Source organism: Dipodomys spectabilis, unplaced genomic scaffold (genome assembly GCF_019054845.1).
Source record: "Dipodomys spectabilis isolate Male_0828 unplaced genomic scaffold, ASM1905484v1 ptg000422l, whole genome shotgun sequence".
NCBI lineage: Eukaryota > Metazoa > Chordata > Mammalia > Rodentia > Heteromyidae > Dipodomys > Dipodomys spectabilis.
In genome coordinates this window covers 7,584,682-7,596,801 of record NW_024871099.1, presented here as the reverse complement: position 1 = coordinate 7,596,801, position 12,120 = coordinate 7,584,682, and the positions used below count along the sequence as shown (strand labels likewise).

General features: G+C 51.6%; 1 protein-coding gene across 1 annotated transcript in view; it reads left to right on the top strand.

Moving 5' to 3' along the window:
- Positions 1 to 12,120, top strand: part of Grik5 (glutamate ionotropic receptor kainate type subunit 5) — a 59,121-nt gene that overhangs the window by 45,511 nt on the left and 1,490 nt on the right. The window contains 6 exon segments of the mRNA XM_042667921.1: positions 103 to 212; positions 674 to 847; positions 5,023 to 5,188; positions 6,111 to 6,336; positions 9,715 to 9,843; positions 9,946 to 10,067. Of these exon segments, the coding sequence (XP_042523855.1) occupies positions 103 to 212; positions 674 to 847; positions 5,023 to 5,188; positions 6,111 to 6,336; positions 9,715 to 9,843; positions 9,946 to 10,067 (927 nt within the window).

Sequence of the window (12,120 nt, the reverse complement as noted above, 5' to 3'; positions counted from 1 at the left end):
GTGTCAGGCTTCTGAGTCCCTGATTGGAGCTGGGGTGGACCACACAGTGCTGGGCAGGGGTGGCTAGTCTTATTCCCATCCCCCCCCCCCCCACCTCCCTAGGGCCGCAAGCCTGGCTACTTTTCTTTCCTGGATCCCTTCTCTCCTGCTGTGTGGCTCTTCATGCTTCTTGCCTACCTGGCCGTCAGCTGTGTCCTGTTCCTGGCCGCCAGGTGAGTGCATTGCCTGCTGCCAGGGTGGAAAGAGACACGAGGCTGGCCCTGCAAGCTACTTGTGCGTTCCCTGGGCTGCTGGGAACCATCCATTACAGGGGCCTCTTTTCTCCCTTTCTTACTCTAGCTCTGGGGCCAATGGCTCTGACTTTGGTGCTCTGGTTTGCTCTCTGAGCTGCTGTCTTTCCTCTTTTCTGTGACTCTCCTTTCTCTACTGCCCCTGGGAGTCTCAGCATCCCTGCCTCTCTCTCTCTCTCTCTCTCTCTCTCTCTCTCTCCCTCTCTGTGTCTCTGCCCCACCCCCTCCATGGATGTACCTTCCCTCTGCATGCCTGTCCATCGCGCATCCTCTTTGTTTCCCATCTTCCCCTTCTAATCATGGTCACTCTGTCTCCTCCCTCTGTTTCTCTCCTTTTCCTCCACACCTTGGCCCCCTTTCCCCCCCCCCCCATCTCTCCACAGGCTGAGTCCCTATGAGTGGTATAACCCGCACCCATGCCTGCGTGCTCGTCCCCACCTCCTGGAGAACCAGTACACGCTGGGCAACAGCCTGTGGTTCCCCGTGGGGGGCTTCATGCAGCAAGGCTCCGAGATCATGCCCCGCGCGCTGTCCACGCGCTGTGTCAGTGGAGTGTGGTGAGATGTTTCCGTCTGTCCTTCCCCACCCCCCCCCCCACACACCCAGGGCTGGGAAGGGCCCGTCTGAGTTCTGAATGAAATCAGGGTTGGGAGTAGGGTGCTAGCGTCAGCCCCAGGTCCCATGCTCCCCATTTCTGTCGCTCTGGCCTGACCTCAACGTATGCTCCCCTCCTTCTCAGCAGTTAACACAGAAAGCCAAGGGAAAAGCTTAGGACTGGAACATTCTCCCTGTTTTATGGAACTGGAAGAGTGAGACCCAGGGACAAGGAATGAGCATGTTAATTTAGCTAGAGGCATGCTAGCCCCAGGCCCCTTTACTGCCTGGGTCTAGCAGGCTGCTGAGAACCTCATAAGTTCTCCTGAGCAAGCTAAGTATCTGGTCTTCCAGAGTGCTTCTTCCCCCACATCCTCCCATTAGAGTTTAGCATCTGTGGCCATTCCACAGAGGCCTCTGGAGCCTTCCATGTACCGGAAGTGTTCAGAGAAATCAACAGCCCCGCACCTGCCCTCCAGAGGCAGAGAAGAGAATGAATGAAACGGATAACAAATGTTGGACATCAAGTTTTATTCAAGGCATATGCCCCAAAGATGTTCTCATTTGAAACTTGGTCGAGACTAACCTTCATGGGTGGTGGGTTTCACTCTCCCTTACCTAAGTGGAACTGCCATATGGAATCATTTGCACCTCCCTTGATCCACCACCTCACAAACCTTCCAGTCCTCATGATTATTAGTATTATTTTAATGAGTGGTCTTGAGTCTGCACCATTTCCATAATACCCTGGTCTTTGTTTCCTATGGCTGCTGCAGAAATTCCCGTGCATTTAATACAACACAACATAGCTTCTCTTCTAGTTCTGGAGGTCAGAAATTCAAGGTAGATCTCACTGAGCTAAAACCATGTTGTTAGCAAGGCTTCTTCCTTCTGGAGGAAGACTCAGGGTGGGTGAGGAGTCCCATTCTTTGCCTTTTCCAGCTTACAGAAGCCTCCTGCATCCCTTGGCTCATGGCCCCTTTCTCCAGGTCCAAAGCCAGCAGTGTAGCATCTGCAAGCCTTTCTGACTTTCACTTCCTTCTTCCATTGGGTGGGCCTGCTGTCTGGATAATCCAGGATCATCTTCATACCTTAATCACTTCTTCAAAGACCTTTTATTTTATTTATTTATTTTTGTCCTCGGGTGTAGGGCTTGAACTCTGGGCCTGGGCGCTGTCCCTGAGCTCTTCAGCTCAAGGCGAGTCCTCTACCACTTGAGCTACAATGCCACTTCCAGCTTTTTTACTGCTTATGTGATGCAGAGGAATTGAACCCAGGGCCTCATGCATGTGAGGCAAGCACTTTACCACTGAGCCACCTTCCCAGCCCCTGCAAAGACCCTTTTACCATAAGAGATAACATAGTGATCTCTTCTGGGACCAGGGTATAGTCATCTCTGGTGGTGGTGGTGAAGTTATTATTTATTTATGTATTAAGATTGTTGTCATCTGGGGATTGAACCCAGGGCCTCGTCCTTGTTAGTCAGGCATTCTACCACTTGAGCTATGGGGAGAGGAGGCTGCTTCTGCTACCACCCAGCCCAAGTGGAATGCGTTCATCCATTGAATATAACGAGGTATCCAATTTACATAGAAGCGATGCTGAGGAAAGAGCAGGAAGCTATGAGGAAGGAGTAGAGAATGATCCCCAGAGAAGGTGGATTTGTCCTATAGGCTGCTACTGTCTGTGCAAAAGAGAAGGGGGGACATTCGAGACTGGGCGTGTGATGAGGTGGCAGAAAAGACACTGAGGACTGAAGCCCCATGTCCCCAGGAGGCCCGGGCACCGTCCTTCTGAGGGTCACGCTCTCCAGTGGAGTGCTCTCTGCCCCACTGGTCACACGCCCTGCAGCCTCCGGTCCAGACTCTCTTCCTTCTACTTCTCACACATTTGCTGGTCCAGAAGCTGTTTGGTGTTCTCCAGGTATGTTTTCATTTTCTCATCTTCTCTTTCCACACTCTCAGTCAATTCTAGGATGACTTTTCTCTTGGCTATATATATGTCTAGGATGACTTTTCTCTTGGCTATATATATGTATATATAGGTCATACTTTCTTGGATCTGGCCTTTTTTTTTTTTTTTTTTTTGCATGTGTGCTGATTCTAGGGCTTGAACTCGGGGCTTGAGCACTATGCCTGAGCTTTTGTGCTCAAGGCTGGTTCTCTCGTACTTGAGCCACAGCCCCACCTCCGTCTTTTTTTTTTTTTTTTCGGTCGGCCGTGGGGCTTAAACTCTGGGCCTGGGCGCTGTCCCTCAGCCCTTCAGCTCAAGGCGAGCGCTCTACCACTTGAGCTACAGCACCACTTCCGGTTTTCTGGTGGTTTATTGGAGATAGGAGTCTCACGGTCTCTCCTGCCCGGGCTGGCTTTGAACCACAATCCTCACATCTCAGGGTCTCTCCTGCCCGGGCTGGCTTTGAACTGCAATCCTCACATCTCAGACTCCTGAGTAGCTAGGATTACAGACGTGAGCCACCGCGCCCGGCCCACCTCTGTCTTTTTAGTGGTTAATTGGAGATAAGAGTGTCAGGGACTTGCCTGTTCAAGCTGGCTTTGAATTACCATCCTCAGATCTGAGCCACCTGAGTAGCTGGGATTACAGGTGTGAGCAACCAACACCTAGCATGGTCATTGTGTATGCGTGTGTGTGTGTGCGCGCGCGCGTGTGTGCACGAGCATGCGCGCACGCACGCCAGTACTAGGGTTTGTACTCAGGACCTAGGCGTTGTCCCTAAGCTTTTTTTAAACTTCCATTTTTTTTTTTTTTTTTTGAGAGGGGAGGTGGTTAATTGGGATGGTTAATTTGGTGCCTGGGCTGGCTTCAAACCATGATCCTCAGATCTCAGGCTCGAGTAGCTAGAATTACAGGCGTGAGCCACCATTGCCCCGATAATATGGTCATTTTTTTATTTATTTATTAATTTTTTTGGGGGGTCTGGTCATGGGGCCTGAACTCTGGGCCTGGGCGCTGTCCCTCAGCTCTTCAGCTCAAGGCTAGCGCTCTACCACTTGAGCCACAGCGCCACTTCCGGCTTTTTTCTTTTTGCTTATGTGGGGCTGAGGAATCGAACCCAGGGCTTCAGGCATGCAAGGCAAGCGCGCTACCACTGAGACACCTTCCCAGCCCCAAATAGTCACTTTTTTAATTCTTTGGCCGACATTATAAACTTCACATTGTTTACATTTCTTTAGACAGTCTTGGAATCTCCACCATTGCATTTCAGGGTTTCTATTGAATACCTCCTATATTTATGAAGATCTCTACTCTGGCTAGAGGGAGCCCTCCGTGGATGCTGGGGGTTGTCCCTCACTTGAAAGATTGTCCTTGTCTAGCATCACACGCATGCACGTGCACGAGCATGCATGCACAGACACACAGGCATTCACACTCACACTCAAAGGAACTCTTTGGAACCTCCTCTCTATGTAGCTTTCTCCCCTGGAGTATTCTGACCCATGGATTCCAGCCATCTTGCCTCTCCCCTACCCTCCCCTGTTGTCTGATCTCTGACTCTATGGGATTGCTGGCCTTTCTGGGTTTCTCTCCCTGCAACAGTCCAGCCTGCTACTCTGGACAAGAACGAGGCTTTGTTTTTCTTTCCTTGAGGAGAATTACAGTCCTTCTACAACTTTTGTCCTCCTTTAAATAGTTTTTGAAGCTGGGTGCCAGTGACTCACGCCTGTAATCCTCGCTGCTCAGGAGACTGAGATCTGAGGATTGCAGTTGAAAGCCAGCCTGGGCAGAAAAGTGTCCATGAGACTCTTACCTCTAATGAACTACTCAAAAACCGGAAGTGGCACTATGGCTGAAGTGATAGAGCACGTTGTGTTCAAGAACACAAAAAAGCTTAAGGACAGCACCCAGGCCCTGAGTTCAAGCCCCAGGACCAACAAACAAATACTTTCTATTGTCCAGTTTCCAGCTATTTCCCAGACAGCCTTATTCATGCACCCGGAAGTAGAGGTCTAGAAATCCTTAACCCTGTGAGTCTGATCAGGAAGCCATACTTGTAGTCTCCCCACTGGTCAGCAGCAACTGAGCCTTTTACTTGTTGGAGGAACTGGGGGGGGGGGGGGGGAGAGTGGGAACCACGAATGGGTGGGGCATCTGTTCACAACTCACCCTTACTGCCCCCCAGGTGGGCCTTCACCTTGATCATCATCTCATCCTACACGGCCAACCTGGCTGCCTTCCTCACGGTGCAGCGGATGGAGGTGCCTGTGGAGTCGGCTGATGACCTGGCGGACCAGACCAACATCGAGTACGGCACCATCCACGCCGGCTCCACCATGACCTTCTTCCAGGTGAAACCCTCCCCTGCATCATGCACAGTTCACCTCTAGGTGGGGCTGGAGAGATGGATGGGGAGGGGCAGAACACACCGGTGCCATGATCGCTGGGCAGGGGGCAGTTGAGGGAGACAGTGATAATCAATCTGCGCTCATAGCACGGAACCACTGGTGTCACTGGTGTCAGTGAGGCTGCTGGAAGGGCCACGCCTGGGAATGTGGGTAGCAGGGGAGAGGAAGAACCTGCCAGGGGATGGGAGCTTGTCCCTGTGTATTGGCAGAGATGGGAAAGGAGAGGAGGGAGTCCAGTGAGGAAGGCCAGCCAGGCTCTGAGAGCTCAAAGGCCAGTGTGGGGGCTTTACCCTGGACCCTGCACTTGGGAACCAGAGATGACCACTGATGGCTGGAAGTCCCCTCTGGGCCAGGTTGGAGTAGACCAGCTTTGGGGAAGCTAGAATTGAGCTTGGCCAGACACCTGGATGGGAGGATTGAGGAAGAAGAGGCAGGAGGTAAGACCGCAGGTAGGACAGGTTTGAGAATAGCTGAGCCAGTGAAAAGTTGAGGATATTTTATTTTATTTGGGGCTTGAACCCAGGGCACTGTATCTGAGCTTCTTTTGCTCAAGGCTAGCACTCTACCACTTGAGCCACAGCACCACTTCCGGCTTTTTCTGTATATGTGGTACTGAGGAATGGAACCCAGGACTTCATGCATGCTAGGCTAGCACTCCACCACTGAGCCACCTTCCCAGTCCCTTGAGGGTCTTTTAGAAAGAGGAATGTGGGGGTGAATTGGACCTGGTCTTAGTTTAGTTGTCTGCGTTCATTCTTGCACTCTCTCTCTCTCTCTGGCTCTCTCTGGCTCTGGCTCTGAGGTTGGAAGGGCGGGGGGGGGGGTAGGGCTTGACCCGTTTCACCCTCGTGATCTCTTCATCCAGAACTCACGGTACCAGACGTACCAGCGCATGTGGAACTACATGCAGTCAAAGCAGCCCAGCGTGTTCGTCAAGAGCACAGAAGAGGGCATCGCCCGCGTCCTCAACTCCCGCTATGCCTTCCTGCTCGAGTCCACCATGAACGAGTACCACCGGCGCCTCAACTGCAACCTCACCCAGATCGGGGGCCTCCTCGACACCAAGGGCTACGGCATCGGCATGCCGCTGGGTATGGCCGCTTCCACTGGGGGCGTGGGGCCTGGCCAGGGTGCTGTACATCCGGATGGAGATGTGTGAGCAGGCCCAGGGCTAGGCCAGGCCCTTCCTGGGCAGGTCTCATCACCTCTGTACCCTTGACCTGGAAAAAAAAAATGAGTGTAGGAATAATCAGTTCAGCCCCAGAGGGCTTTTGAGAAAATCCCAAGAAACTTCACATGTGTAGCTCAAGACACATGGACAGGAAGGCTTGCTCCCTTCTTCCATGGACCCAGGGACCCCTTAGAAGAGAGGGAATGGTTTTACTTCATCTTCTTTTTCTTTCTTTTTCTTTTTTTGGTCATTCATGAGGCTTGAACTCAGGGCCTAGGTGCTGTCCCTGAATTCTTTTTTTTTTTTTTTTTGGGTCCGGTCGTGGGGCCTTGAACTCTGGGCCTGGGCACTGTCCCTCAGCTCTTCAGCTCAAGGCTAGCGCTCTACCACTTGAGCCATAGCACCACTTCCGGCTTTTTCCTTTTTGCTTATGTGGTGCTGAGGAATCAAACCCAGGGCCTCAGGCATGCAAGGCAAGCACTCTACCACTGAGCCACCTTCCCAGCCCTGTCCCTGAATTCTTTTGCTCCAGCTGAACACTCTACCACTTTGAGCCACAGTGCCACTTCTGGTTTCCTGGTGGTTAATTGAAGATAAGAGTCTCATGGAGCCAGGCATCAGGGCTTATGCCTATAATCCTAGTTACTTAGGAAGCTGAGATCTGAGGATCATGGATTGAAGCCAGCCCGGGCAGAAAAGTCTGTGAGACTCTTATCTCCAATTAACTCCTTAGAAAAAGGCAGAGGTGCTGTGCCTCAAGTGATAGAGCCCCAGGACCAGTTTAAAAAAAAAAAGCATCTCACAGACTTTGCTTGGAACTATAATCCTCAGATCTCAGCCTCCTGAGTAGCTGGAATTACAGGCGTGAGCCACCAGAGCCCCTCTTGTTTCATATTCTCTGCACCAAGCCTATATTGTCTTACTCAAAGCAGGTGTTTAGAAAATGCTGGACAGATAGAGGGATGAAAGCAAGGACAGGAGGGATAGAAAATAAGAAGGAAGGAAGTGGAAGAGAAGGAAGAAAAAAGGAGAGGGTAGGAAAGCAAAGAAATGCCCATTTAGACTTCAAGATAATGCTTCTTAGGGCTCAATACTGGGGGAAAAAATCCACCAGCAAGTTGTCTTTGTTTCTTTTCTTCTTCTTCTTTTTTTTTTTTTTGTCGGTTGTGGGGCCTGAACTCTGGGCCTGGGCACTGTCCCTCACCCAGCTCTTCAGCTTTAAGAGAGCCTCTACCTCTTGAGCCACAGCGCCACTTCCGGTTTTCTGAGTGGTTCATTGGACGTAAGAGTCTCTTGGACTTTCCCATCTGGGCTGGCTTTGAACCATGATCCTCAGATCCTCAGGATTACAGGCATGTGCCACCAGCGCTGACTTCTCTTCTTATTTTTGGCCTTCAAAAATCATCTCCATGCTGATGGTGCCTGCCTTAGTTGTCTGTAGCTCTGCAGCAAAGTACCGAAGCCTTGTTAGGGAAGTTAGTGGAGTGCCAAGGAAAGCAGTGTAGCCTGGAGCTTTGGGGGTGGACAGACTCTGGGGTCACACTGACCTGGATTTGAGCCCCACATCCCTCGTGGGCCCAGCACATGACCTGAGGCAGGTGCATCACCCCCTCCTCCCAAAACAGTCCCACAGAGTCACTGTGAGACTTGAAGATGCTTTGTAAGCCCAGAGTCTGACTCGTGGCAGAGGCCTGACAATACCGTGTCCCCACTGCCCATGTCCCTCCGTCCTAGTGTGCAGCAGATGCTCAGCCAGCATCTTTAGTCAATGAAGAAGTCAACAGAGAACAGGATGTGGGGAGCATTTTGAACCCTGGCTCAAGGGAAGGACAGGAAGGCAAGGAAGGAAGAGGCAAGAGGTGGGATGGAAGGGAGAACAGGCCACTAACTCAGGGAACTGGTCCAGTACTTTCCTGGGTGCCAAGTCCTACGCTGGGCAATTGCCAAGACCACAGACACACAGCCACCATGTCATCAGCTGTCAGGTGACAGGTGTTCCTGTGAACACTGGGAAGAAATTGATGTGGAAAGAGATCCTCAGCACCTTCTCTGTGCGGGCATGCGCACTGATCCTGGGGCTGGACCTCAAAGCCTGCACAACATCCCTGAGCTTGTTTTTGCTCAAGGCTAGTACTCTACCACTTGAGCCACAGTGCCACTTCCGGCCTTTTCTGTTTAGATAGTACTGAGGAATCGAACCCAGGGCTTCTCTATCAGTGAGCCACATTCCCAGCCCCTCAGTGCCATTTTAAATCAAGGACTCAGTGCGGACCTGAGAGTGGTGGAGTGTGAGCCAAGGCCAGGAGTTTGGGAGGTAGAGGCAAAGGTCCTTCAGCAGGACTTGGCTTAACAGATTTGGGGGCCTGCTAGCAGGCCGGTGTGGCTGGGGCGTGGCTGCCTGTGAGTGCAGGCTCTCGAAGGCCAAGAGAGCCTCGTTGTATCCATGGCAGAAAGCCACAGGAGTTGTCAGCCAGAGCAGTCTGCTCTGCCAGCTCCCCAAACTCTCTAGCTGCTGTATGGGAAAGAGGCTGAGGGTGTGGCTCAAGCAGTACAGTGCCAGTCTAGCCAGCCAAACCAAGCAGGCTCCAAGCCCTGGGTTCAAATCAATACTGCTAAGAAAAAGAAAAAAAGAAAAAAGGGGGCAGGTACCAGTGGCTCATGCCTGTAATCCTCCCTACTCAGGAGGCTAAGATCTGAGGATCCAAGTTCAAAGCCAGCTCAGGCAGAAAAGTCCCAGTGAGACTCTTATCTCAAATAAATCATTCAAAAACTGGAAGTGGTGCCCATGTAATTATAACTCCTCTATATGGTATTCTCACAATAAAAAAAAATACAAATAAAAAAAAAAAAACAACTGGAAGTGGTGCTGTGGCTCAAGTGGTAGAGCGCTAGCCTTGAGCACAAAGAGCTCAGGAACAGTGCCCAGGCCCTGAGTTCAAGTCCTACAACCACCACCAACAACAAAAAAGGCAGTGAGCCTGGCACTGGTAGCACACCTGTAATCCTAGCTACTCAGGAGGCTGAGATCTGAGGATCACAGTTCAGAGCCAACCCCGTGTTAGAAAAATACTCGAGACTGTTATCTCCAATGAACCACCAGAAAACCAGAAGTGGCGCTGTGGCTCAAGTGGTAGAGCGTTCGCCTTGAGCTGAAAGATCAGGGACAGTGCCCAGGCCCAGAGTTCAAGCCCCATGTGGGCAGGGTGGAACCGCACCAATGATCCTGAGCCTGAGGCAGGGCCAGAAAAGCCAAGTTGAGGGAGTCCTGATGGCCAATCTCCTTCATGTGCCCGGCCAGGCTCCCCGTTCCGGGATGAGATCACGCTGGCCATCCTGCAGCTCCAGGAGAACAACCGGCTGGAGATCCTGAAGCGCAAGTGGTGGGAGGGAGGCCGGTGTCCCAAGGAGGAGGATCACCGAGCTAAAGGTCAGCCCCGCCTCCCCCAGGGCCCTGCCCCACCCACAGCCCCTCCCAATCCCTTACCCACACAGCCCACCCTCCTGGCTCTCTCCAACCCCCACCCCCCAGGCTTGGGCATGGAAAATATAGGTGGCATTTTTGTTGTGCTCATCTGTGGCCTGATCATCGCGGTCTTCGTGGCCGTCATGGAATTCATCTGGTCCACGCGGAGGTCAGCAGAGTCTGAGGAGGTGAGGAGGTTGTTGAGGGGTGAGGGTGGGAACAGAAACCCCCAGGGGCTGATTGAAGGGTGTGGTATTGAGGATCGTGCCTGGTACCTGGGTGGGGGAGACCTAGAGGAAGGGGAGAAGGGCAGGAGGAGGGGGTGGGGCTCTAAGATGTTCAGAGCTCCTAAGAGGAAAGTCTTGGGACAGGTGACAGAACAGGCAAAGATACAGGGAATTTGGGGCATGAGAGAGGAGGGAAGAAGGCCCCTCTTGGCCCGATCCTTCCCAGGGCTTTTTTTCTTGAGGTACTAGGATTTGAACTCAGAGCCTTGGGCTTGCTAGGCAGGCCTCTCTACCATGGAGCCACACCTATTCTTTTTTTTTTTTTTTTTGCTTTAGTTGTTTTTCAGATAGGTTTTATTTTTTTTTGCTTTTGTTTTTGTTTTGGGGGGGTCATGGGGCTTGAATTCTGGGCCTGGGCACTATCCCTTTTGCTCAGGGTTAGCATTCTACCACTTTGAGCCATAGCTCCACTTCCAGTTTTCTGGTGGTTCATTGGAGATGTGTCAAGGTCTTTCCTGCCCAGGCTGGCTTCAAACCAAGATCTTCAGATCTCAGCCTCCTGAGTAGCTAGGATTATATGAGCCACTGGTGCCCAGCAGATAAAGATTTTGTTTTTGACAGTCCTGGGGCCTGAACTCAGGGCCTTGGCACTGTCCCTGAGCTTCTTTTGCCCTAGGCTAGCACTCTACCACTTGAGCCACAGCACCACTTCCAGCTTGTTCTGTATATGTAGTGCTGAGGAATCGAACCCAGGGCTTCATGCATGCTAGGCAAGCACTCTACTATTAAGCCACATTCCCAGCCAGATAATGATTTTTCTTTTAATAATTAAAAAAAAAATTGCCCTGGCCGGCCTTGGACCACAATCTTCCTGCCTGTGCCTCCCAAGTAGCTTGGATTATAGGCATGCCACCACACCAACTTCCACGGAGGCAGATGAGCTCCTAATACTCTTAAGATTTGGCCCTGCTCTGGGAGAGAAGGCAATCTCACCAGCCTACAAGATTTGTTTTCTCTAAGATGCCAAACATCCTAAGACCCAGAAAATAAAACACATAATGAATTTACTCCATGGCAGTTGGCAGGAGGCCTTCGTTCCTCGAAGGAGGACCTCTCTATGGGCTGTTTGACTGTTCTCCGCCTGCCATGGCAGCTGACATTTCCCAGAGCAAGTGATCCACGAGCGAGCAAGGCAGGAACAAAAATGGCAGCCAGCCGGGCCACATTCTGTGGGCCACTCAGACCACTTGATAACAGACATGGCTACCAGGGAGGAGAAGGGGATCGTAGGGGCCATCTCTGTGCGTTTGAAATGATACTCCATCCCCACAAGGGATGTAGACCCCCACAAGGGAGTCTACTATAGCATAATGATGTGTCTGACCCTGAGCTCCTGCCTACTTTCAAGCTAACCTTCCAGATGTTCAATCCAGATGTTCCCCTCTTTCCCCAGCCCTTTCAAAACCCTGTGGACTGCAGGGATAGAGATACCCTTGCAGGGTTTACAGGCCTTACCCTACCTGCTTCTCTGACCTCACCCCCTCTCTCTCCCCTCACACTCCCATCTCAGCCTCCCTGATCTGCTTGTGTGTCTTTGGACATGCCACGCTGCTTCCACCTTATCTCCTTTGCCCTGATCTGTGTCTACCCAGAAACTCTTTTTTTTTTCCCCCAAGGTCTTCACAGGTACAGGTCCCCTCCACTACTGCATTGTCTCCGAATTCAGCCTCACTTCCATCTTCACGCGCTGCCTCTTCTCCATGTTTTGTTTTCTCCCTCACCATCTGCCTTCCTGTGTACACCAATGTGTGTGTACCTGTCTATCTCTGCACATCTGATTATAACCTCCAGGAAGGCTGGGACTTGGGGGAAGGGAGAGGTAGGAGGGATGGAATCCAGGGCCTTGCACCTGTTAGGCCAAGTGAAGTGCTACATCAGCAGCCCCAACGGCTGGCACTTAATCTATTCCTTTTTTTTTTTTTTTTCAATTATGCCCAGAACAGCATTTGGCATT